At 21.7% G+C, this 24,603-nt stretch overlaps 3 protein-coding genes across 3 annotated transcripts; 1 reads left to right on the forward strand and 2 right to left on the reverse strand.

Annotated features, from left to right (window-relative positions):
* Nucleotides 1–3,426: 3,426 nt before the first annotated feature.
* On the forward strand, nucleotides 3,427–8,128 carry LOC122506875 (dehydrin DHN1-like). Its single transcript, XM_043619274.1, has 3 exons — nucleotides 3,427–3,557; nucleotides 5,931–6,001; nucleotides 7,597–8,128. The coding sequence occupies exons 1-3, from the start codon at nucleotides 3,540–3,542 to the stop codon at nucleotides 7,982–7,984; spliced, it is 477 nt and encodes a 158-aa protein (XP_043475209.1). The 5' UTR covers nucleotides 3,427–3,539; the 3' UTR covers nucleotides 7,985–8,128.
* Nucleotides 8,129–9,694: 1,566 nt separating this feature from the next.
* Nucleotides 9,695–12,022, reverse strand: LOC122508227 (circumsporozoite protein-like). Its single transcript, XM_043621451.1, has 4 exons — nucleotides 11,950–12,022; nucleotides 11,221–11,294; nucleotides 10,381–10,817; nucleotides 9,695–10,299 (listed from the first exon to the last, which is right to left on the reverse strand). The coding sequence occupies exons 1-4, from the start codon at nucleotides 11,950–11,952 to the stop codon at nucleotides 9,761–9,763; spliced, it is 1,053 nt and encodes a 350-aa protein (XP_043477386.1). The 5' UTR covers nucleotides 11,953–12,022; the 3' UTR covers nucleotides 9,695–9,760.
* Nucleotides 12,023–14,410: 2,388 nt separating this feature from the next.
* Nucleotides 14,411–15,827, reverse strand: LOC122506905. The gene is made up of 3 exons (XM_043619323.1): nucleotides 15,633–15,827; nucleotides 15,263–15,321; nucleotides 14,411–14,720 (listed from the first exon to the last, which is right to left on the reverse strand). Exons 1-3 carry the CDS (start codon nucleotides 15,648–15,650, stop codon nucleotides 14,591–14,593), a joined length of 207 nt encoding a protein of 68 aa, XP_043475258.1. The 5' UTR covers nucleotides 15,651–15,827; the 3' UTR covers nucleotides 14,411–14,590.
* Between the last annotated feature and the right edge of the window lie 8,776 nt (nucleotides 15,828–24,603).

A 24,603-nucleotide genomic window follows, 5' to 3' on the forward strand; every position in this document is an offset into this window, starting at 1 on the left:
TTAGACACTTCACAAAACTGACAAAAATTCCATTCTATATTTTATTTTCCTGACATTTTCCTAATTTCTTCAAAAATATTTACTTCTTTCTTATCATGCTAATAAATTGAATTCCTGCAACGAATTTTATTATTAATAAAAGCATTTTATTATTTATAAAAATAATTGAATTCTTGCTAAGAATTTTTTAAAAAATTTTAAATAATTGATTTCTTCCGACTAATTATATGCAAATTCTAATTTAAATAATTAAATTCCTGAGAAATTTTTATTATTCATGAAAAAATAATTCAATTCTCACCAAGACTTTTACAAAAAATTTTTTTAAATTAATTAAATTTTACAAAGAATTCTATTAAAATTTTTAACGATAATTGAATGTCTGTGTGGTATGTTATTTAATTCTTTTTGAAAATAATTGAATTCCTTGAGAAGAATTTTATTATTTATGAAAATAATTAAATTCCTGCGAACGATTTTATTAGAATTTTTTTAAATAATTGAATTTCCAAGAAAAAATTTATTATTTTTAAAAATAATTGAATTCTTGTGATGAATATTGTTATTTAATAAAAACAATTCAATTTTGCAAAGAATTTTATTAAAATACCTCAAAATAATTGAATGTTCGCAAATAATTTTGTTATTTATCTTTAATAATTAAATTCTTTCGAAGAATTATTTATGTAAATAATTGAATTTTTGGGAAGAATATTTTATTAAATACTAAAAGAATAATTGAATTATTTTAAAAAAATATAATTAAAATTGAATTTAAAATAATTTATTTCTTTCGAACAATTTTATTAAAAAATTTGATAATAATTGAATTCCTGAGAAAAATTCTAATACTTTTGTAAATAATTTCAATTCTTCCAAACAATTTAAAAAAAACATTTTTTTAAATAATTGATTTTTTCAAGGAATTGAAATTAAATTTTTAAGAATAATTACATTTTTTGAGCAATTCCTGTAAAATTGAATTAAAAATAATTGAAATCCTTCGATCAATTTTATTATTTATGAAAATAATTGAATAGTTGCTAAGAATTTTATTAAAATTTTTCAAAAATAATTGAATTCCTGAGAAGAATTTTATTATTTATGAAAATAATGGAATTATTGACAAAAATTTTATAAAAATATTTGAAAATAATTGAATTCCTGGGAAAAAATTCTAATATTTTTGTAAATAATTCAATTCTTCTAAAGAATTAAAAAAAACAATTTTTTAAATATTTTGATTGTTTCGAGGAATTGAAATTAAATTTTTAAGAATAATTACATTTTTAGAGCAATTCCTGTAAAATTGAATTAAAAATAATTGAAATCCTGTGACAAATTTTATTATTTATGAAAATAATTGAATAGTTGCTAAGAATTTTATTAAAATTTTTCAAAAATAATTGAATTCCTGAGAAGAATTTTATTATTTATGAAAATAATTGAATTATTGCCAAAAATTTTATTAAAAAGTTTAGAAAGAATTGAATTTCTGTGAAAAATTTTGTTCATTTTTAAAATAATTGAATTCTTCATAGGAATTTTATAAACATTGTTTTAAATAATTAATTTTTTTGAAATATAGTAAATATTATGAAAATTTTATTTTAAATAATTGAATTCCTGTGGAAATCTTTATTTGTGAAAATAATTGAATTTTTCGATTAATTAATTGAAAATAGTATTAAAAATAATTGAAATTGATGAAATTTTTTATTTATGAAAATAACTGAATTCTTGCTTAGAATGTTATCAATTTTTTTTTTTTAATTGAATTTCCATGGAAAATGTTATTATTTGTAAAAGTAATTGAATTATTGTGAAGAATTGTTTAAAAATTTTGTTAAATTGATTTTTTCGAAATTTTTTTGAAAATGCTATTCTAAATTAATTGAATTCCTGTTGAAATTTTTTAATTTATGAAAATAATTTAATGTTGGATGAATTCTATCAATTTTATAATTGAATTCTTTTGCTCAATTTCATGAAAATACTAGATATTGAAAATAATTGAATTTCGAATATTTTTTGAAAATAATTGAACCGTTTAAAGAATTAGATTACAATTTTTAAGAATAGTTTTTTGATTTCTAGTATAATTAGCGAATTTAAAGTAGTGGAGATTCTCAAAGAAAAGAAATAGTAGCTTTTAGTAGCTGAATTAATACGAATACTGAATAGAATACTAATAAGCAATGCGAATACTGTACCGGATACTAATGATGAATACGAATACAGTTTAAAATTTTAATCACCAATACGAATACTAATAATAACTGAAACAAATAAAATTCTAAACGTATACTAATATCAAAGAAATGTTAATACCAATCAGAATACTAATAATAAATAGGAATACTATTAAGAATTATAATAAACATATCATTAACATAAACATAACAGTACTAATGATTTATGAATTAATTACTTCGAATTCTAATAGTAAACACGAATACAGTTTCGAATTCTAAGAGCGAATGCGAATACTAAAAATGAATACGAAGTAAAAATGCAAGTTAATACGAATACTAGCAAAATTAGTATTCTATGAATAATAAATACGAAACAATACAACTTTCAACATTAGAATTAAGAAAGTAAAGAAAACCGAACAAAATAATAACGCTACGTTTAATGTTATTGATTATGACTTGTCATTCTTATTTACTGCATCAACATTCAATAAAAAGAAAAAATAACCGAATTTACAACCTGTCATAAACTACATGAGAAAAGCAACAAAAAAATAATAACGAAAGTGTAAATGTTTCCAATAAAAGCCTACAAGAAAAGAATAGAAGAATAAAAAGAAAAAAATTTGTCTCATATCTTTGATAAAAAATAAATAATTTCCCCCATCTCAAATTTGACTATTTCCATACCATCTCTCCAAAATTTAACTATTTGTTATTTGAAACAAACGGAAACAAATAAAGCAGCAAATATATAACAAGTTTAGCGTCTCAAAAAAAAAAAAAATTATAATCCTTATTATTACCTCCTGGAGAACAATAACCAGGAGGTGAAACCATATACGCGCCTGTCGACCATGATCTTGATCTTGAACGTTCACTGACCTGTGCAATCATCTATTGAATTCAGATATTAAAAAAAAAAAGGAAAAAATTATATAAAACCAGACAAGGAAGTAATAATCGAGTAAAAATTAAAGACACACCCAACTGTATATAAATACAATAACAACAACAATATATATTTTGCAGACAGATAATGAAGTTAGTGGACTACCGAGAAAAATCATAAGATAACCGTCTTTCTGATGGATTTTTATTCTCCTTTTTTTTCGTCTTTTTGCAATATTATATTCCTTTCACAATGTTGTATTGTATGTCCATTAAATACAAAGCTACCTTTCAATTCTTATGGTCACTTTATAACATAGGATATATAAATGGAATACGAGAAGAATATTCGACAGATTAAATTCAGAATTCGAGGCACGCGTGGAGTGTGAGGTTTACGAATTATTTTTTTTTTCTTTCTCAGACATATAAAATAAGCTGTGCCGAGGCAGAATGATTTCCAGCATTTCCGTAAGTCGTAAACAATATTATTTATTTAATGTATTATTTAAATTATTACATTATAATTAACTATTCAGATAACCCTAATATTATTACTAATCGTATAAAAATTAAAACCACGCTTCACTTTGAGTATTCAGGGTGTCTACAATTTTCGATCAACAAAACGGTTATTTTTATATTTCCCGACTTTATCCTAATTTTTCCCGGTTTTTTTCTCATCAAATTTAAATTTCTTTGATTTCGAACATAAATAAATTTACAAATGGCTTCAACAATTTTTATTAGAGATGAAATTTATTTATTTTTATTTTTCAAGAGATTTATTTGTGAGATTGATTCGGAAAAATTGTTAACATCTTCCACCTTTAATATTGATTTCCGAATGATAAATTCATTTCCTTCAATTTTTATTAGAGTTTTTATAAATAATTAAATTCTTCTGACGAGTTTCTTTAAATTTTTTGAAAATAATGTTTTTTTAATAATTTTAATTAAAAATTTGGAAAATAATTGAATTAAACAAAGAATTTTTTCAATTTTTTAAAATAATCTTATTTTTTCATACACTGGAAAAAAGTTTTTTTGATTCAAGTAACCGATTAAGGGCATTTGAACCATGATGACGTCACAGCCTTAAAACACATGCTTTGCAGAACCTATGACGTCATAATGGTTCAAATGCCCTTAATTGATTATTATCAATTAAATATTTACTTGAATCAAATAATAATTATTGGAGTCAATTAAATGGTATTTGAATCAATAATTTCAGTATTTGAAGCAAATACCATTTAATTGATTCCAATAAATATTATTTGATACCATTAAATATTTAATTGATAATAGTCAAGTAATCGTTTATTTGAATCAAATACATTTTTTTTCAGTGTAATTATAATTGAAAATTTGATTAATTCAATTTTATTAAAATGTATTGATACTAATTGAATTTCTGCAAAGAATTTTATTTTACTATTTATAAAAGTAAATAAATCCTTCCCAAGAATGTTATTATTCATGAAAATAATTAAATGTTTGCGTAGAATTTTATTAAAATTTTTGAAAATAATTGAATTGTTTTTTAGAATTTTATGGAATTTTATGAAAATAATTAAATTCTTGTAATTTTTTTTTTAAATAATATTCAAAAGAATGTAGTTAATCTGAAGAATTTTGCTATTTATGGAAATAATTGAATTCTTGAGAAGAATTTTTTTTTCAGTTTTTAGAAATAATTTAATTATTTCGACGAATTTTAATAAAATTTTTAAGAATAATTACATTTTTCGAGGAATTCAATTAAAATTATATTAAAAATAATTGAAATTCGGCAATGAGTTCTACTATTTATGAAAATAATTAAATATATTGCGAAGAAATTTTTAAAAATAAAATTATATTTAAATTCTTTAAAAGAATTTAATTATTTTTAACAGAAGTTAAGAAATTTCAATTATTTCAAAAATTTTCAATTATTTGTTTATAAAAATTCAATTATCTTGAAACAATACAATTAAAAAATTTCAAAAATCTTATTTTTCAGAATTTTTAAAAAAACTTTGCAAAAATTCAATTTTATTAAAAAAAAATTAAGTGTGTATCTTTTTTTAAAATTAACTAATAAAAATTTTAATTATTAATCTTCGCACTAAGAAGCATGAATACATTAAAATGCGACTCTTTATAAAATTCAATCAGTTATCAATTATTAAATTAAAATACTTTGAAAATTCGATTTGTTAAAAACTTTTTAATAAAATTCTTTAACAAATTTAATTATTTTCAGTTGAATTTCATAAAATTTCTATAAAATTTCTATTAATTCGATAATTTTTTTTTAAATTTATTTACATACTATATATTTGAATCAGTGACTGATTTTTTACTATCAAATTAATTATTTTTAACTTATTCAAATTTAGAAAACAGTATAAATATCTATAAAAATTGAAATAAAAAGCGAATTTTTAAAAACAAATTAAAATAATAAAATTTGTTTTAATTTGGCGAAAAAAATTCCCGGTTTGGCATATCAAATTCCTGGATTATTCCCGATTTTTCCCGGTCAAATTAAATTCTCGGCTATTTCCCGGATTTCCCGGTTAGTAGACACCCTGGTATTTAAATACAATATTTTTTGCTTCATCAATTAGTAAAAAATAACTAATTATTAAATAATGAAATTATTATTAATCTGTAGTATTAACTTTAGTAAATCTGTAGTACATTATTTAATACAATATTAACATTAACATTAATTAATTATCAATATAATATTAAATAAATAACCAGTATTTATTCATATAATTAATATTTAATATTAGGATCAACAATCAGTTTCAAAATTTTTATAAAATTTTATTTATTATTATATTTCAGTTTCTTGTTCTGCTTGTGCTTGTAACAATTTTGAACCAAACGGAAGGAGGAGGAGGAGGTGACGGTGGACAGTAAGTTTTTTCCATCATTAAAAATTTTATGTAAAATAAATAATATTATTCTCAATGACTTTGAAATAACCCTGTTTTTATTCTCATTAAAATTTTCCATTCATTAAGCATTCAAAACTAATTCGTACACAAAGAAAATATTTTAAATAAATAGAACGTTTGCTGTAAAAATTTATTTTAACAAAAAAATTCTTTTTAAATTAGAAATTAATCAAAAAAATTCTTTTAAATTAAAATTTAATCCGAAAAATTATTTTAAATTAAAATTTAATCAAAAAAATTCTTTTTAAATTAAAATTTAATCAAAACTTCTTTCTAAATTAAACTTCGAAAAAAATTATAATTAAAAACAATTTAAATAGAATTAAAATTGACTTAAATTAAATTTTTTTGCTCATGTATATTAAATAAATAAATAAAAGGAATTAAACTTAAATTTAAATGAAGGAAACCACAATTAATTACAATTTTAAAAACAATAAAAATTAAATTGAAATCTCATTAAATTTTAAATACATAAAAAGAAATTAAAATTTGTAAAACTTGAATTTAAATTTTAAAAAGTTAAAATTAAATATAAACAAAATGAAAAATTAAGTTTTTACATTTCGTGTTTATGTATAGTAAAGAGAATGGCAAAAATATGCTAATAATTTGATAAGGATTCACATATAATTAATAATTAATATAAAAGAAACAAGATGCAAAAAGGTTATCGAAATGAGAGCAGTTGTTATGATCGAAAACCACTTTCGTTATGACACATCATATTAAAAATTACATGCTTTCTATGGATATGTCCAATAAAAGCAATTGCTAAATTAGAGCTGCTCATTAAACGCAGTCACAAATCTTTCACTTAAAATAAAAAAAGAAAAAAAAATTCCAATTTCTTGTCAAATCGAAAGTGATTTAATTTCCAATTGTCTAAAGATGTGGTTATAACTTTCTCCGCATAGGACTAAATAAACAGACGCATTATAAACATTAAAAAATTATTTTTTGGTTCAAATAAAAAAAGCAATTATTTCTCTCGTCCCTTATTTCAAAAACTATATTAAAAATATTCAAGACAAAAATTTTTATCATTTTTTAATTATATTTGTTTCTAAAAAGTTGTCTAATAAATATAATTAACCATAAAAAAGATTTATTTTACTAAGAGCCAAGTAGACTGTTTATTTGCTTCAAATAATTTTTTTTTAGTTTAAATAAAATTTTATTTGGTTTAAATAAATTTATTTAGTTTAAATAAAATGTTACTTGGTTCAAATAAATTTATTTAGTTTAAATAAAATTTTATTCCTTTCAAATAAATTTTATTTAGTTTAAATAAAATATTATTTAGTTCAAATAACAGTTTATTTATTTTAAATAAAATATTATTTAGTTGAAATAAAATTTTATTTAAACTAAATAAAATTTTATTTGGTTCAAATAAGTTTATTTAGTTCAAATAAAAATTTATTTCGTTCAAATAAATTTTATTTAATTCAAATAAAAATTTTATTTGGTTCAAATAAGTTTTCCAAAAGCGAAATATAAAAAAAAAGATAATGCAAACTAAAAAATTGTTTTTTCACTATTATTTCCAGTCACCACATAATAATTCACGTGCCATATCATGTAAAAAAAATCAAGCACACCCACACAATTACGAAGCATGTACATCACGGTGGTGGAGATAAATATGAAGTCCTAGGATACACGGTAGGTCAGCCAATAAAAATTGGAGGTTTCGGTGGTCACGAAAGTCACGAAGGACATGGTGAATTTAATCTTCACAATGGTTACGGTGGCGGTGGACAAGAGAATCAAGAAATTCATTACGGAAGTCATGGAGGTCATAATTTTGAACAAGTTGGCAATGAACTCAGTCAGGATGGTTTTCATTTAGGAGGACACGAAGAATTTTCATATGGAGGTGGAGGAGGTGGTAGTAGTGGTGGTGAAATTCATGAAGAACATCAATCCGGATATTGAAAATTTAACGAAAAGTAAAATTTTGTACCAAATAATTTTTACTTGAGTCAATTAAATTGTATTTGCTTCAATTACTAAAATTATTGGTTCAAATATGATTTTTTTGAATCAAATGCATTTTTTTCAGTCTATTACTTGATAGTTTCGAGCTTATATTAAAATCATAAGAAATAAATTACTATTATTATTATTATTATTATTAATTATTAAATTTAGAATTTTAATAAGTCGAAACTATTCATTAATATAATTAATAAATTGTTAATTAAGTTGAATAACAATTAATTATTAATTAATTAATTAATAAACATTTTAATTAAAAGTTTCGGATATTAAAACCATAAGAAATAAGTTCAATTAAATTCATTAATAAGTCAAAACAATTAAAATAATTAATTAATTAACATTAATTATATTGGTTGAGTTATGACTTATAAAAATCATAAGAAATAAATTAGTTGAGTTCAATTAAATTAAAATCATTAATAAGTCGAACAAATTAATAAAAAAATTATAAGTAATTAATATTATTTTAATTTATCGTAATACACTGTAAAAAAATTTTTTGATTCAAATAATCGATTAGTTGTCTATTATCAAATAAATATTTACTCAAATCAAATAATTTTTATTTGATTGAATTAAATGGTATTTGCTTCAATTACTAAAACTATTGGTTCAATTGAATTGATTAAAATTAAAATTATTTGATTCAAATAAATATTTATTTGATAATAGTCAAGTAATCAGTTATTTGAATCAATTAAATTTTTTTTCAGTGTATTAATTACCTACTTAATTAATTAATTAATCAATTATATTAAATAATAGTTCTGACTTATTAAAATCAGAAAAAAATCACTACAATTCAGTAAAGAATATTTTAATAACGAGATTTTAAATTTCCTATTAGAATTAATTTCCAGAATATTATTATTTTATGTTAATTTTAAGAAAACTTTTAATTTAATTTCAGAAAATTTTTGCGACTTTTTTCTAATTACAAATTTTCAATTAATTTTTAAGAAAAAAAAAATGTGTAAACGTCGAATCATGTCCTTGAAATAGAAATCGAAATCATAGAAACTAATGTATTGTGATATATAATTTTCGATATAGAAATTGTTATTTAGTTTTATAAGTTTGTTATATAACCCATTTTTATACCTATTTTGTAATTTGTAAATGTAAATAAATTATTTTTCGTTTTTGAAAATAAAAAATCATTGTTGATTTACAATTTTTTTGTTTTATTTATCACATTATTATTTTCCACACAATTATTATTTCGTTTACAATATATAAAAATAATTATTATTAAATTATTTTATTAGCATAAAAACAATGTCGTTCTTGTAATTACATTTTATAAAATACAATAAAAAGTAATAAAATAATAAAAAAAAAATTCTGAACGAAATGAAAATGTTACAAATAACAAATAAAATAAATAATCCAAATACAATATTATTATTAATTACAAAATTTAATTATAAATTATGAGCAATATTAATTTGTAACAATTAATTTGCAACGTGAATTACGAATATAATTAAATATTAAAAAAAAGTATTCCGAGTTTATAAATTCAGTTCAAAAAACATTTATATAAATATATTTCCTTTGGTAAAATTATTTACAGATTAATTATAAAAAAAAATTTCATCTATAAAAAAATTATTTTAAAAAATAATTTTTACATAAGGTGTATAAAATTGAAACTTTTTGGAAATATTTAAATATTTAAAAATATTTCAACAGTACAATTAATAGGGTCTATCTGACAATAAGATGCGGTGAAAAAATTCGCCTCTGTCCATTTTTATTCGTAGACCGATCTCTATGAGTGATTTCCTTATCATAATTTCCTTGATAAATGTCCGATGACTGCTTCTCATTTTCACTTTGTTCATCTTTTTCCTCAAATTCGCCAGCTTCCTCAAATTTGTCATCATAAAAATCCTTTAAATTTTTCGTCAACAAATGTCCCGTTTCCGATTCAATGCCCCTTTTATATCCATTCTCATAGACATCAAATTGCTCAATCTCATTGTTGGGAATGTCATTAATCTCCTCATGAATCGCATATTGTGGAGGAAACATATAACCAGTCACATCCTGTCCCGCGTCATATTGCGAATAGCCATTATTTGGATAATTACTCGGATTATTATCATTCGGATAAAAATTGTAATTCGGATTAAAATTATAATTCGGATTGGAATTATAATTCGAATTCGGATTTGAATTATAATTAGAATTCGGATTAGAATTATAATTAGAATTTGGATTAGAATTCGGATTAGAATTCGAATCTGGATTAGAAGGGAAATTTTGATTATAGTGAAAATTAGGATTTGAATTTAAATTTTGATGAGTATTCAAATTTGGATTTGAGTTGGAATTTAAATTTGGATTTGAATTGGAATTATAATTAGAATTGTAATTCTCCTTTTGCTGGGACAATTCATTATAATAATCTTCGGGATTTATATTCTCATAGGAAGTGGGAAAATATGAATCGTAATTATCCTTCTGATAATTATTGCCCTTTATGCACTTTTCCTTCTCCTGGCCCGATTTGAAGATATCACCGTTTTCATCAATTTCTTGATGATCACCTTCATTATTGTAACTAGTGTAGGAATTCCAATTTTCATAATTACTTTCCTCATAATGTGGGGGATTTTTTTTCGGTGGCTGCTTTTTTGGTGGCTCCTTTTTTGGAGGCTCCTTTGGATGATCCTTTGGCAGTGGATGAATATGAAGATATATTGTTTTCGTGTGAATGTGATGATTTATTAATTCCGGAACGTGAATTTTGAAATGAACGCTGAAAATAAAGAGAAAAGAATTTCAAAAAAGAAATAAATTTACAGAAAAATTAAAACCCAAAAAAAATTAAACTAAACTAAACTGAAAATTAAAATTAAAAACCACTATTCTATAAATTAATATTTACCATTATTTATATTAATTATAATATTATTGATTTTCAAATATTATAATTAGTAAATAATCTATAAATTATTTACTGTAAATAAATAATCTATAAATTATTTACTGTAAATAAATAATCTGTAAGTTATTCACTATAAATAAATAAACTGTAAATTATTCACTATAAATAATTATATATTTCATAAATTAGAAAATAAAAATTATAGTAAATAAATAAAAAAAATTATTAAATTCAAAAAAAATATTTGAATATTCAAATTAAAAAATTTATTTACTGCGTTTTTCCTTCGGCACTTTTCAGCATCATTTGTATCGAAACCAGAATTATTATAGGTGATATCCTCTGCAACTAATTAAAAATCCATCACTTTTCTCGTACATTAATTATTATAATAATAATCAAACAATAATTTAATAGTTTTCTTATTTATTACAAAAAACATTAATTTTTTAATTAAATCTAGAAACTTTAATTCTCTCAATAAAATATAAAAAGAAATAAATTTTTTCAAATTTTTGCTAATTATCCATTAAATTTTCCACTTTCTTTTCTCTCTAATTTTCAAACTTCTTTTTATTCACAAACGTTGCCGTTAATAAAATAATTTATAAACAATAATAATAATAATAATAATAATAATAATAGAAATTATAAATAATAATTGGTAAAATTGAATAATAATAATAATGAATAATAAATAATAATAATTGGTCCAACCAAATAATAATAAATATAAATAATATAACTTATAAAAATTTACTATCAATAATTAAATTAACCAATTAACAAAATTAATTCAAAACAAATTAAATAATTTTTTAAAATTTATTTAGTTTCAATTTTAATTTTATTTCGTTTTTTATTTTATTTTGTTTTTAATTTTATTTTTAATAATTAACAAAATGAATTCAAAACAAATTAAATAATATTTTTGTAATTTTCACTACACTGCTATAAAATAATTATCAGGGAGCAAAATTAATCAAAATTCACACGATCGCACCATTTTAGTTTATATTGTGAAAAATCCGATTGAAATATAATATTTCAGAGTTCAAAGAACAACGTTTCAAGAGCGATTGAACTGATCGAATGGTCTCTTGGTTTATAAGCTCTCTTTTTTTTCCCCTTGACAGATCGATTCATAGATGTCAATTTCATGTCAACTAGCCGTGAAAGAATCTTAGATTGTTTACGGATGATGAGCACTTTCGCTATTTTGTTTCAATATAAAAGACACGATTTGCTTCATCACTTGCGATTTATTGGAAATTTGAAAACTAGTGAAAAAAAAAGAAAGAGAGGGAGTAAAGAAAATATATCTCAAGTTCATTGTCACCTGTAACTGTAACAAACTATTGTTTTCAATTATTTTCACTTTCAATTAGTCGCTGAACGTGTAGGAAAAAAAATCTTTAAATAGAAAAAAAAATTATTTTCCGGATTCATGAAAAAACATTTTTTTTTAATTTGTAAATTATTTTTAATTCCTTTCCAAATATAAATTGAAAATAGATAAAAATAAAATTTTTTTGTAGTTAAAATAAAAATAAATTAATTTTTTGTAATTAAAATTGAAATTAATTAATTTTTTGGAATTAAAATTACAATAAAAAAATGGTTTGTAATTAAAATTAAAATAAATTAACTTTTAGTAATTAAAATTAAAATAAATTAATTTTTCCTAAAACTAAAATAAATTAATTTACTTTTTTGCAATGAAAATCGAAATTAATTAAATTATTCAACATAATATTTTATTCGTATTTCAGATTATATTGAGGAAATTATAAAATTCGAAAAGTATTATTCTTAATAGATAGCCAATAAATTTTACTATAAATATATACCATCTTGACAAATTTATGGTAAATAAAATAGTAAATAAAAATTTATTCCTAAATAAAATGACAAATCTCTACCAAGTGAAATTAAATTTATAACCTCTATAAAATTTAAATGGATAGTAGCAAAAATTCGTAAAAATAAAATATTCTCATTATAATGTAACATCTCTATTTTCATAGACAATTTTTCAATACTTATCTTCATTATTACATTTTATGCAATATTTCCAATATTAACTGTCCCATAAAAAAAACAAAATCCTCTATTTGTTTTCTTCTTTCATATAATACATAATATAACAAACAAAATTTTTCTACACCACAGAGAAAGTATTCACTTTCTCAAATTATTCTGCATGTCCAATTTTTTGTTTCCCAGGGGCTTGGAAATTTTAATTTTCTTTTTCTTGGAGAAAAATTTTCTCACCACGTCACACAATCCAAAAAAAATTTTTTTTCTCACTAACAAATGATTTTTTAGTATCTTTTGTATATTTGTTTTTCATACTCCATCGTTGTTTTTTTTTGTCTTCTCACGAAAATTTGTCATTTCAATAATATAACAAAAGATTATTTAAATCACGTTATAGTAAATTAACAAATTAAAAAAATAATATACCTCATTCTAGTTCTTAGCGGAAGAAAAGGGAAAATAATTTTTAAAAAAATTTACGTATCTTTTTTCGTATTTGAAAATTTGAAATTAAAACACATTTCTTCACAGATATTAAATTTTCTAATTTATTAATTATTACACATAATTTTAATTAACAAAAATATAAATTATAAAATAGTTAATTACTTATTACAATAATTGTCAAGAATAATAATAATTAAAATCACCTTTTTACATAATAATAACAATAATATTAATAATACCTAATTATTATTATTATTTGCAAGTTCCATTTATATTGAAATAAATGAATGGATTATTATTATTATTATTATTTTATTATTATTTTTTTTTGCATTTTGCAAGAGTAGTTAACATAACTTACTAATGTAACCTAATTATTATTTATTATTATAAATTATTATAATTATTTATTATTATTATTTTGAAAAAAGATTAAATAAACATTTTGTTATTCAATGTAAAATTGGTTTTAATGTTTATTATTAAGTAATAAAAAAATATTTGCCTTTGATAAAATATTTAATTTTTATTTCTGTAATTAACAATTTTGTTTATTTATTCAACAAAATTTACATTGTTTTCAAAAACTTGTATTTAAATAAATTTGATTATAACAAAAAAATTCTGTTGGTCTAATAAAAACGTCTCGTATAAAAATATTCACAAAAAAACTTTTCTAATGAGCAATGGAAAATAGTTTTAAATAATAAATAAAAATTTTAGTAATAATTATGATATCAATAATAATAATAAAAAAAAATAAAAATAATAATAATAAACAATAAATAATAGGTAAATAATAAATAATAATTGCTAGAAATTACCCAAAAAATAAGAATTCATACAAAAGGAGAAAAACTGATTTATTTAATTCATATAAACAATGAGTTTTTGAAATATATTTTTCTAATAGGAGTCTAAATTTATTTATTTTTACGAATATCTAAATTTTATATACATTATTAGATAGTAAATAATTTTTCTATACATAATATAAATATTAACACAGCAGTGATACACAAATCTAAAATAATAAATGAGAGAGATTTGTACGAAGGTGCTCACACTATCTTTGGATTCGTTTTAATAAACGAATTGTGAGAAATTAATTCTTTCACTAATTTTCCAACTTTTTCATTATTTTATAAAAATTTCTATCAATAATTATCTCCTATATAGCTGTGACTGTGACTTTTTTTTTCCTCCTTATGTGGAACAATTTTGAAAATTGTATGCGTATGCTTCACATTTTTTACACGATAGGGTACATGTATTATCACCTTCTTCCTGAAAAAAAGTAATTACTATTTAATTATTTATTATCAATATCAATTAAAGGTAAATTTATTTTAATTATAAATTATTCTATTTTAATTTATAAGTTATTATTTTAATTAATTATAAAATATAAATTATTATTTTAATTAATTATAAATTAAATTATTTTAATTTAATTATAAACTATAAATTATTATTATTTTAATTACAGATCGTAAATTTAATTTTCAAATTATTTACTTAATTTAAAAATTAATGAATTAAATGAATTCACATTAAATTCAAATAAATAAAATTATGTTTCAAATCTTTTTCATTATCACAAAATTATTATTGGAAATAAACTTTTTTTGAACAAAATAATTTTAATTTACGAATTAATTTCAATGTTCGAAACATTTTTCTTTTATTGCATTAAAAAATTTTTTTTTGAGCTCATAACATATTTCAAAAAAAAATTCCTAAATACTTTTTGTTGCAAATATATTTTTTGCAAAAATTATTAACTAATTAATAAACTAATATCTCAAGTAAATAATAAAATTACATACGCTTGAACTTCTTCTTGCAAGATAATTGCCAACACCAACAATGCCAAACAAAACTGCAACTACAAAAAAAAGTAATATTTAAAATTCATCCTTAAAAATCATTATTTATATCTAATTTCACTTAATAAAAAATTCTTTTTACAATTAAACAAATTTTTTCAGAATAAAAATAAAAATTTACTGTAATTTATTTTTTAATTACCGACTATTTTCATATTTTTGCCACACACTTTTTTTTTCTTAAATTTACCAATAATTATAAAAGAATTATAAAAATAAAGAAAATTTTTTGAAGATTTTTTTTATACACTTTTTTCTTGGATTAAATTTCAGCGCACACTTGTGTAGTTGATTTCCATAAGCACCTTACCAAGATCTTGCCGCTCATTGCGAATTTGTAAATATTTTTTTTTTTTTTTTTGTACTTTTATAAAATTGATGAGAGTTATTTTGCAGATTCCTGACAATTAAAAGATGTACACTGAACCAAGAAACATCAATTTCTAGCTTTATATACTTTAAAGAGTAACTAGCCAGGCATGTCCAGTAACAATGAAACTCCGCCCAACTTCACTTCTTTTCTGAGACTAAAATCAATTTGCAATTAAAAGCGCAAACCCGACTCGCTGCTCTAAATAACAATAAAGCAGAAAATTTCTTTCCGGTTAAAAAAAAACAATCTATATCGTAGGAGGAGGAAAACTCTTATTTTCTATAAAATTTCAGATTCATCAAATTTATTATAGAAAATGAAGAATTAAAAATAATGGGACTTAGGGCAAAAATCACCGGGGGCACAATTTTCAATAATTTTCATTATTGAAAAGGTGTATTTTAGTTTATAATTTATAAATAATAAATAAATCATTCGATTAAATTGGATAAATTATAATTTTCATTGGCTAATAATTATAATTATAAGATTTTACCAAAAAATAATAAATAACAATTTTTTATTAAAAAATAGAAATATTAATTAAAAATTGTATTAAAAAATAAAAAACCATAATTAAATTATTCCTTCTTCTGCATAATTACCATAAAAAATAAATTATATCCAATTTGATCAATAATCAATAATCTTTAATAATTTTTATATTTAATTTTTAATCCTATTTTTATTTTTTATTTCTATCTTATTAAAATTCGTTTCAATTTTCATTTCGTTTCAAATTTGACATTTTTTTTTCTTCATTTAATTTCAGAATTGAATTTCTTTTCTTTTCAGATTTGAAAATTTTTTCTTCGTTTATAATTTATTTAGATTTGCAATTTTGTTCTACATTTAATTTAAAATTCATTTGAATAAAAGATTTATGATTTGAAATTGAAAAAAAATGAATGATTGAATTGAAAAGATATTTATTACAAGCGCATCAATAATGAAATTCACAAATTATTTATCTCCCAAGAAGTTATTAAATTGAAGGTATGAAGTAGTCAGATGTATATATTTATAAATGCAATTAAAGAGAGAAATCACAGAGAAATGGAAAGCAGAATAAGAAATATTGCGCTTCTTCGAGTGAAAAACCAGTGGAGCGTGTTTGACTTTTAAAATCCTCACAAGTTCAAGTTTATTAGATTATTTTTTTTTAAATTTAAAATTTTCTTTCTATCAAAATAATTTTGATAGAATTAGTGTTCCATATTTATTTTAATTAAAACCACCAACTTTCTTAATAATAATCAATAAATTTTTCTCAACGTATTGAAAATTAAAAAAAAATTGTCAGTGTAAAAAAAAATTCAGTTCAATTTAATTTTTCATTTGAATCAAAAGTTGCAGTATTTGAAACAAATACCACATTAATTGATTCAAATTGTAATTATTTTTGAAGTATATAAATATTTATTTGTAGTAAACTATTTACTATCGTAAACTATTTGCTAGTAAAATATTTACAACCGTGAACTATTTACTATCAAATAGCAAATTTATTTAAATCAATTTTTTCCTTTAATTGTTAATTGTATAAAAAAATATTTATGGAGAAAAAAAATATCACAAAGTTATGTGACATGACAAAAATAATATGCAAATGATAAAATCAAGTGAAAATAATTCACGTAGAAAATTTGTATTAAAATTTGATTCAATGAAAATGCTTCGTTGATTCAAATCTAGGGAAAAATTAAACATAGTGACACGACAGAGAAATAGTATAAAAAATAAGAATATCATAAAAAAATGTTTTTCATTCATTCCTTCATACCGCAGAAAAAAGATTTAATTATCTATTTTTCTGCTTGAATATTTATAACAATTCGCTTCGTTCCTAATTTTTAATCGTTAATACACACATTCAAGCACTCCACGGTTCTCTCACATACTGCCCCGGTGCAAAAACCTACTCTAGGGATAAGGCGAAATCACCTGCAGAATTTTAGCATGTGAAAGCGCCTATGTGGGCCTTTAGGCCCCTTATACGTCCCGGGACGCAGCCGACACCGGAGCTCAAATCCCTGAAAGCACATTCACTCCAAATTTTCAATGATTAGTAAATCTAAATTTAATGAATTAATGAATTTAATAATTTAACAAATTTAATGAATTTAATAATTTAATTAATTTTATAATTTAATAATTTAATAATTTAATGAATTTAATAATTTAACAAATTTAATAATTTAATGAATTTAACAAATTCAGGGTGTCTAACAAGAATTGAGAAAATAATTCCCTGACTTTTCCATGACCTTTCACTAACTATTTACTAATTTTATTCTTGCTTTCTGTGGACTAAAATATGGTAACTGACATATTCTCATACATTCCCTGACTTTCCTGACCGTTAGATATCCTGTTAATAGTCTCCACCCTTTGGTAAAAAATTTATAAAATAATCAAAAATTCAAAAATCCGAATTTCTTATAAATCAACATTTTTCCCTCTCTTTTATAGGATTTAGCTTCATTATTTTTGTGCTCTTGGAAAATACTTTACTTATTTAATAATCTCGACGCTTTGGTGAAAAATCTAAAATTATCTAAAATTATCAAAAATTCAAAAATCCGAATTTCTTATAAATCAACATTTTTTCCTCTCTTTTATGGGATTTAGCTTTATTATTTTTGTGCTCTTGGAAAATACTTTACTTATTTAATAGTCTCGACGCTTTGGTAAAAAATCTAAAATTATCGAAAATTATCAAAAATTCAAAAATCCGAATTTCTTATAATTCAACATTTTTTCCTCTCTTTTATGGGATTAAGCTTCATTAGTTATGTGCTTTTGGAAAATACTTTACTTATTAAATTGTCTCGACTCTTTGGTAAAAAATCTAAAATTATCGAAAATTATCAAAAATTCAAAAATCCGAATTTCTTATAATTCAACATTTTTTCCTCTCTTTTATGGGATTAAGCTTCATTATTTTTGTGCTTTCGAAAAATACTTTACTTATTAAATTGTCTCGACTCTTTGGTAAAAAATCTAAAATTATCGAAAATTATCAAAAATTCAAAAATCCGAATTTCTTATAAATCAACATTTTTTCCTCTCTATTATGGCATTTAGCTTCATTATTTTTGTGCTCTTGGAAAATACTTTACTTATTTAATAGTCTCGGCGCTTTGGTAAAAAATCTAAAATTATCGAAAATTATCAAAAATTCAAAAATCCGAATTTCTTCTAAATCAACATTTTTTCCTCTCTATTATGGCATTTAGCTTCATTATTTTTGTGCTTTTGGAAAATACTTTACTTATTAAATTGTCTCGACTCTTTGGTAAAAAATCTAAAATTATCGAAAATTATCAAAAATTCAAAAATCCGAATTTCTTATAATTTAACATTTTTTCCTCTCTTTTATGGGATTTAGCTTCATTATTTTTCTGCTCTTGGAAAATACTTTACTTATTTATTAATCTCGACGCTTTGGTAAAAAATCTAAAATTATCGAAAATTATCAAAAATTCAAAAATCCGAATTTCTTATAATTCAACATTTTTTCCTCTCTTTTATGTGATTAAGCTTCATTATTTTTGTGCTTTTGGAAAATACTTTACTTATTAAATTGTCTCGACTCTTTGGTAAAAATCTAAAATTATCGAAAATTATCAAAAATTCAAAAATCCGAATTTCTTATAAATCAACATTTTTTCCTCTCTATTATGGCATTTAGCTTCATTATTTTTGTGCTCTTGGAAAATACTTTACTTATTTAATAGTCTCGACGCTTTGGTAAAAAATCTAAAATTATCGAAAATTATCAAAAATTCAAAAATCCGAATTTCTTATAAATCAACATTTTTTCCTCTCTATTATGGCATTTAGCTTCATTATTTTTGTGCTTTTGGAAAATACTTTACTTATTAAATTGTCTCGACTCTTTGGTAAAAAATCTAAAATTATCTAAAATTATCAAAAATTCAAAAATCCGAATTTCTTATAAATCAACATTTTTTCCTCTCTATTATGGCATTTAGCTTCATTATTTTTGTGCTCTTGGAAAATACTTTACTTATTTAATAGTCTCGGCGCTTTGGTAAAAAATCTAAAATTATCGAAAATTATCAAAAATTCAAAAATCCGAATTTCTTCTAAATCAACATTTTTTCCTCTCTATTATGGCATTTAGCTTCATTATTTTTGTGCTTTTGGAAAATACTTTACTTATTAAATTGTCTCGACTCTTTGGTAAAAAATCTAAAATTATCGAAAATTATCAAAAATTCAAAAATCCGAATTTCTTATAATTTAACATTTTTTCCTCTCTTTTATGGGATTTAGCTTCATTATTTTTCTGCTCTTGGAAAATACTTTACTTATTTATTAATCTCGACGCTTTGGTGAAAAATCTAAAATTATCTAAAATTATCAAAAATTCAAAAATCCGAATTTCTTATAAATCAACATTTTTTCCTCTCTATTATGGCATTTAGCTTCATTATTTTTGTGCTCTTGGAAAATACTTTACTTATTTAATAATCTCGACGCTTTGGTGAAAAATCTAAAATTATCTAAAATTATCAAAAATTCAAAAATCCGAATTTCTTATAAATCAACATTTTTTCCTCTCTATTATGGCATTTAGCTTCATTATTTTTGTGCTCTTGGAAAATACTTTACTTATTTAATAATCTCGACGCTTTGGTAAAAAATCTAAAATTATCTAAAATTATCAAAAATTCAAAAATCCGAATTTCTTATAAATCAACATTTTTTCCTCTCTATTATGGCATTTAGCTTCATTATTTTTGTGCTCTTGGAAAATACTTTACTTATTTAATAGTCTCGACGCTTTGGTGAAAAATCTAAAATTATCGAAAATTATCAAAAATTCAAAAATCCGAATTTCTTATAAATCAACATTTTTTCCTCTCTATTATGGCATTTAGCTTCATTATTTTTGTGCTCTTGGAAAATACTTTACTTATTTAATAGTCTCGACGCTTTGGTAAAAAATCTAAAATTATCGAAAATTATCAAAAATTCAAAAATCCGAATTTCTTATAAATCAACATTTTTTCCTCTCTATTATGGCATTTAGCTTCATTATTTTTGTGCTTTTGGAAAATACTTTACTTATTAAATTGTCTCGACTCTTTGGTAAAAAATCTAAAATTATCTAAAATTATCAAAAATTCAAAAATCCGAATTTCTTATAAATCAACATTTTTTCCTCTCTATTATGGCATTTAGCTTCATTATTTTTGTGCTCTTGGAAAATACTTTACTTATTTAATAGTCTCGGCGCTTTGGTAAAAAATCTAAAATTATCGAAAATTATCAAAAATTCAAAAATCCGAATTTCTTCTAAATCAACATTTTTTCCTCTCTATTATGGCATTTAGCTTCATTATTTTTGTGCTTTTGGAAAATACTTTACTTATTAAATTGTCTCGACTCTTTGGTAAAAAATCTAAAATTATCGAAAATTATCAAAAATTCAAAAATCCGAATTTCTTATAATTTAACATTTTTTCCTCTCTTTTATGGGATTTAGCTTCATTATTTTTCTGCTCTTGGAAAATACTTTACTTATTTATTAATCTCGACGCTTTGGTAAAAAATCTAAAATTATCGAAAATTATCAAAAATTCAAAAATCCGAATTTCTTATAATTCAACATTTTTTCCTCTCTTTTATGTGATTAAGCTTCATTATTTTTGTGCTTTTGGAAAATACTTTACTTATTAAATTGTCTCGACTCTTTGGTAAAAAATCTAAAATTATCGAAAATTATCAAAAATTCAAAAATCCGAATTTCTTATAATTCAACATTTTTTCCTCTCTTTTATGGGATTAAGCTTCATTATTTTTGTGCTTTTGGAAAATACTTTACTTATTTAATAATCTCGACGCTTTGGTGAAAAATCTAAAATTATCTAAAATTATCAAAAATTCAAAAATCCGAATTTCTTATAATTTAACATTTTTTCCTCTCTTTTATGGGATTTAGCTTCATTATTTTTCTGCTCTTCGAAAATACTTTACTTATTTATTAATCTCGACGCTTTGGTGAAAAATCTAAAATCATCTAAAGTTATCAAAAATTCAAAAATCCGAATTTCTTATAAATCAACATTTTTTCCTCTCTATTATGGCATTTAGCTTAATTTTTTTTGTGCTCTTGGAAAATACTTTACTTATTTAATAGTCTCGACGCTTTGGTAAAAAATCTAAAATTATCAAAAATTATCAAAAATTCAAAAATCCGAATTTCTTATAATTCAACATTTTTTCCTCTCTTTTATGGGATTTAGCTTCATTATTTTTGTGCTCTTGGAAAATACTTTACTTATTTAATAATCTCGACGCATTGGTGAAAAATCTAAAATTATCTAAAATTATCAAAAATTCAAAAATCCGAATTTCTTATAAATCAACATTTTTTCCTCTCTATTATGGCATTTAGCTTCATTATTTTTGTGCTCTTGGAAAATACTTTACTTATTTAATAGTCTCGACGCTTTGGTAAAAAATCTAAAATTATCGAAAATTATCAAAAATTCAAAAATCCGAATTTCTTATAATTCAACATTTTTGCCTCTCTATTATGGCATTTAGCTTCATTTTTTTTTGTGCTCTTGGAAAATACTTTACTTATTTAATAATCTCGACGCTTTGGTGAAAAATCTAAAATTATCTAAAATTATCAAAAATTCAAAAATCCGAATTTCTTATAAATCAACATTTTTTCCTCTCTATTATGGCATTTAGCTTCATTATTTTTGTGCTCTTGGAAAATACTTTACTTATTTAATAGTCTCGACGCTTTGGTAAAAAATCTAAAATTATCGAAAATTATCAAAAATTCAAAAATCCGAATTTCTTATAATTCAACATTTTTTCCTCTCTTTTATGGGATTAAGCTTCATTATTTTTGTGCTTTTGGAAAATACTTTACTTATTTAATAATCTCGACGCTTTGGTGAAAAATCTAAAATTATCTAAAATTATCAAAAATTCAAAAATCCGAATTTCTTATAAATCAACATTTTTTCCTCTCTATTATGGCATTTAGCTTCATTATTTTTGTGCTCTTGGAAAATACTTTACTTATTTAATAGTCTGGACGCTTTGGTAAAAAATCTAAAATTATCGAAAATTATCAAAAATTCAAAAATCCGAATTTCTTATAATTCAACATTTTTTCCTCTCTTTTATGGCATTTAGCTTCATTTTTTTTGTGCTCTTGGAAAATACTTTACTTATTTAATAGTCTCGACTCTTTGGTAAAAAATCTAAAATTATCGAAAATTATCAAAAATTCAAAAATCCGAATTTCTTATAATTCAACATTTTTACCTCTCTTTTATGGGATTAAGCTTCATTATTTTTGTGCTTTTGGAAAATACTTTACTTATTTAATAATCTCGACGCTTTGGTAAAAAATCTAAAATTATCGAAAATTATCAAAAATTCAAAAATCCGAATTTCTTATAATTCAACATTTTTTCCTCTCTTTTATGGGATTAAGCTTCATTATTTTTGTGCTTTTGGAAAATACTTTACTTATTAAATTGTCTCGACTCTTTGGTAAAAAATCTAAAATTATCGAAAATTATCAAAAATTCAAAAATCCGAATTTCTTATAAATCAACATTTTTTCCTCTCTATTATGGCATTTAGCTTCATTATTTTTGTGCTCTTGGAAAATACTTTACTTATTTAATAGTCTCGACGCTTTGGTAAAAAATCTAAAATTATCGAAAATTATCAAAAATTCAAAAATCCGAATTTCTTATAAATCAACATTTTTTCCTCTCTATTATGGCATTTAGCTTCATTATTTTTGTGCTTTTGGAAAATACTTTACTTATTAAATTGTCTCGACTCTTTGGTAAAAAATCTAAAATTATCTAAAATTATCAAAAATTCAAAAATCCGAATTTCTTATAAATCAACATTTTTTCCTCTCTATTATGGCATTTAGCTTCATTATTTTTGTGCTCTTGGAAAATACTTTACTTATTTAATAGTCTCGGCGCTTTGGTAAAAAATCTAAAATTATCGAAAATTATCAAAAATTCAAAAATCCGAATTTCTTCTAAATCAACATTTTTTCCTCTCTATTATGGCATTTAGCTTCATTATTTTTGTGCTTTTGGAAAATACTTTACTTATTAAATTGTCTCGACTCTTTGGTAAAAAATCTAAAATTATCGAAAATTATCAAAAATTCAAAAATCCGAATTTCTTATAATTTAACATTTTTTCCTCTCTTTTATGGGATTTAGCTTCATTATTTTTCTGCTCTTGGAAAATACTTTACTTATTTATTAATCTCGACGCTTTGGTGAAAAATCTAAAATTATCTAAAATTATCAAAAATTCAAAAATCCGAATTTCTTATAAATCAACATTTTTTCCTCTCTATTATGGCATTTAGCTTCATTATTTTTGTGCTCTTGGAAAATACTTTACTTATTTAATAATCTCGACGCTTTGGTGAAAAATCTAAAATTATCTAAAATTATCAAAAATTCAAAAATCCGAATTTCTTATAAATCAACATTTTTTCCTCTCTATTATGGCATTTAGCTTCATTATTTTTGTGCTCTTGGAAAATACTTTACTTATTTAATAATCTCGACGCTTTGGTAAAAAATCTAAAATTATCTAAAATTATCAAAAATTCAAAAATCCGAATTTCTTATAAATCAACATTTTTTCCTCTCTATTATGGCATTTAGCTTCATTATTTTTGTGCTCTTGGAAAATACTTTACTTATTTAATAGTCTCGGCGCTTTGGTAAAAAATCTAAAATTATCGAAAATTATCAAAAATTCAAAAATCCGAATTTCTTCTAAATCAACATTTTTTCCTCTCTATTATGGCATTTAGCTTCATTATTTTTGTGCTTTTGGAAAATACTTTACTTATTAAATT

This window comes from Leptopilina heterotoma, unplaced genomic scaffold (genome assembly GCF_015476425.1).
Source record: "Leptopilina heterotoma isolate Lh14 unplaced genomic scaffold, ASM1547642v1 Lhet_114, whole genome shotgun sequence".
Lineage (NCBI taxonomy): Eukaryota > Metazoa > Arthropoda > Insecta > Hymenoptera > Figitidae > Leptopilina > Leptopilina heterotoma.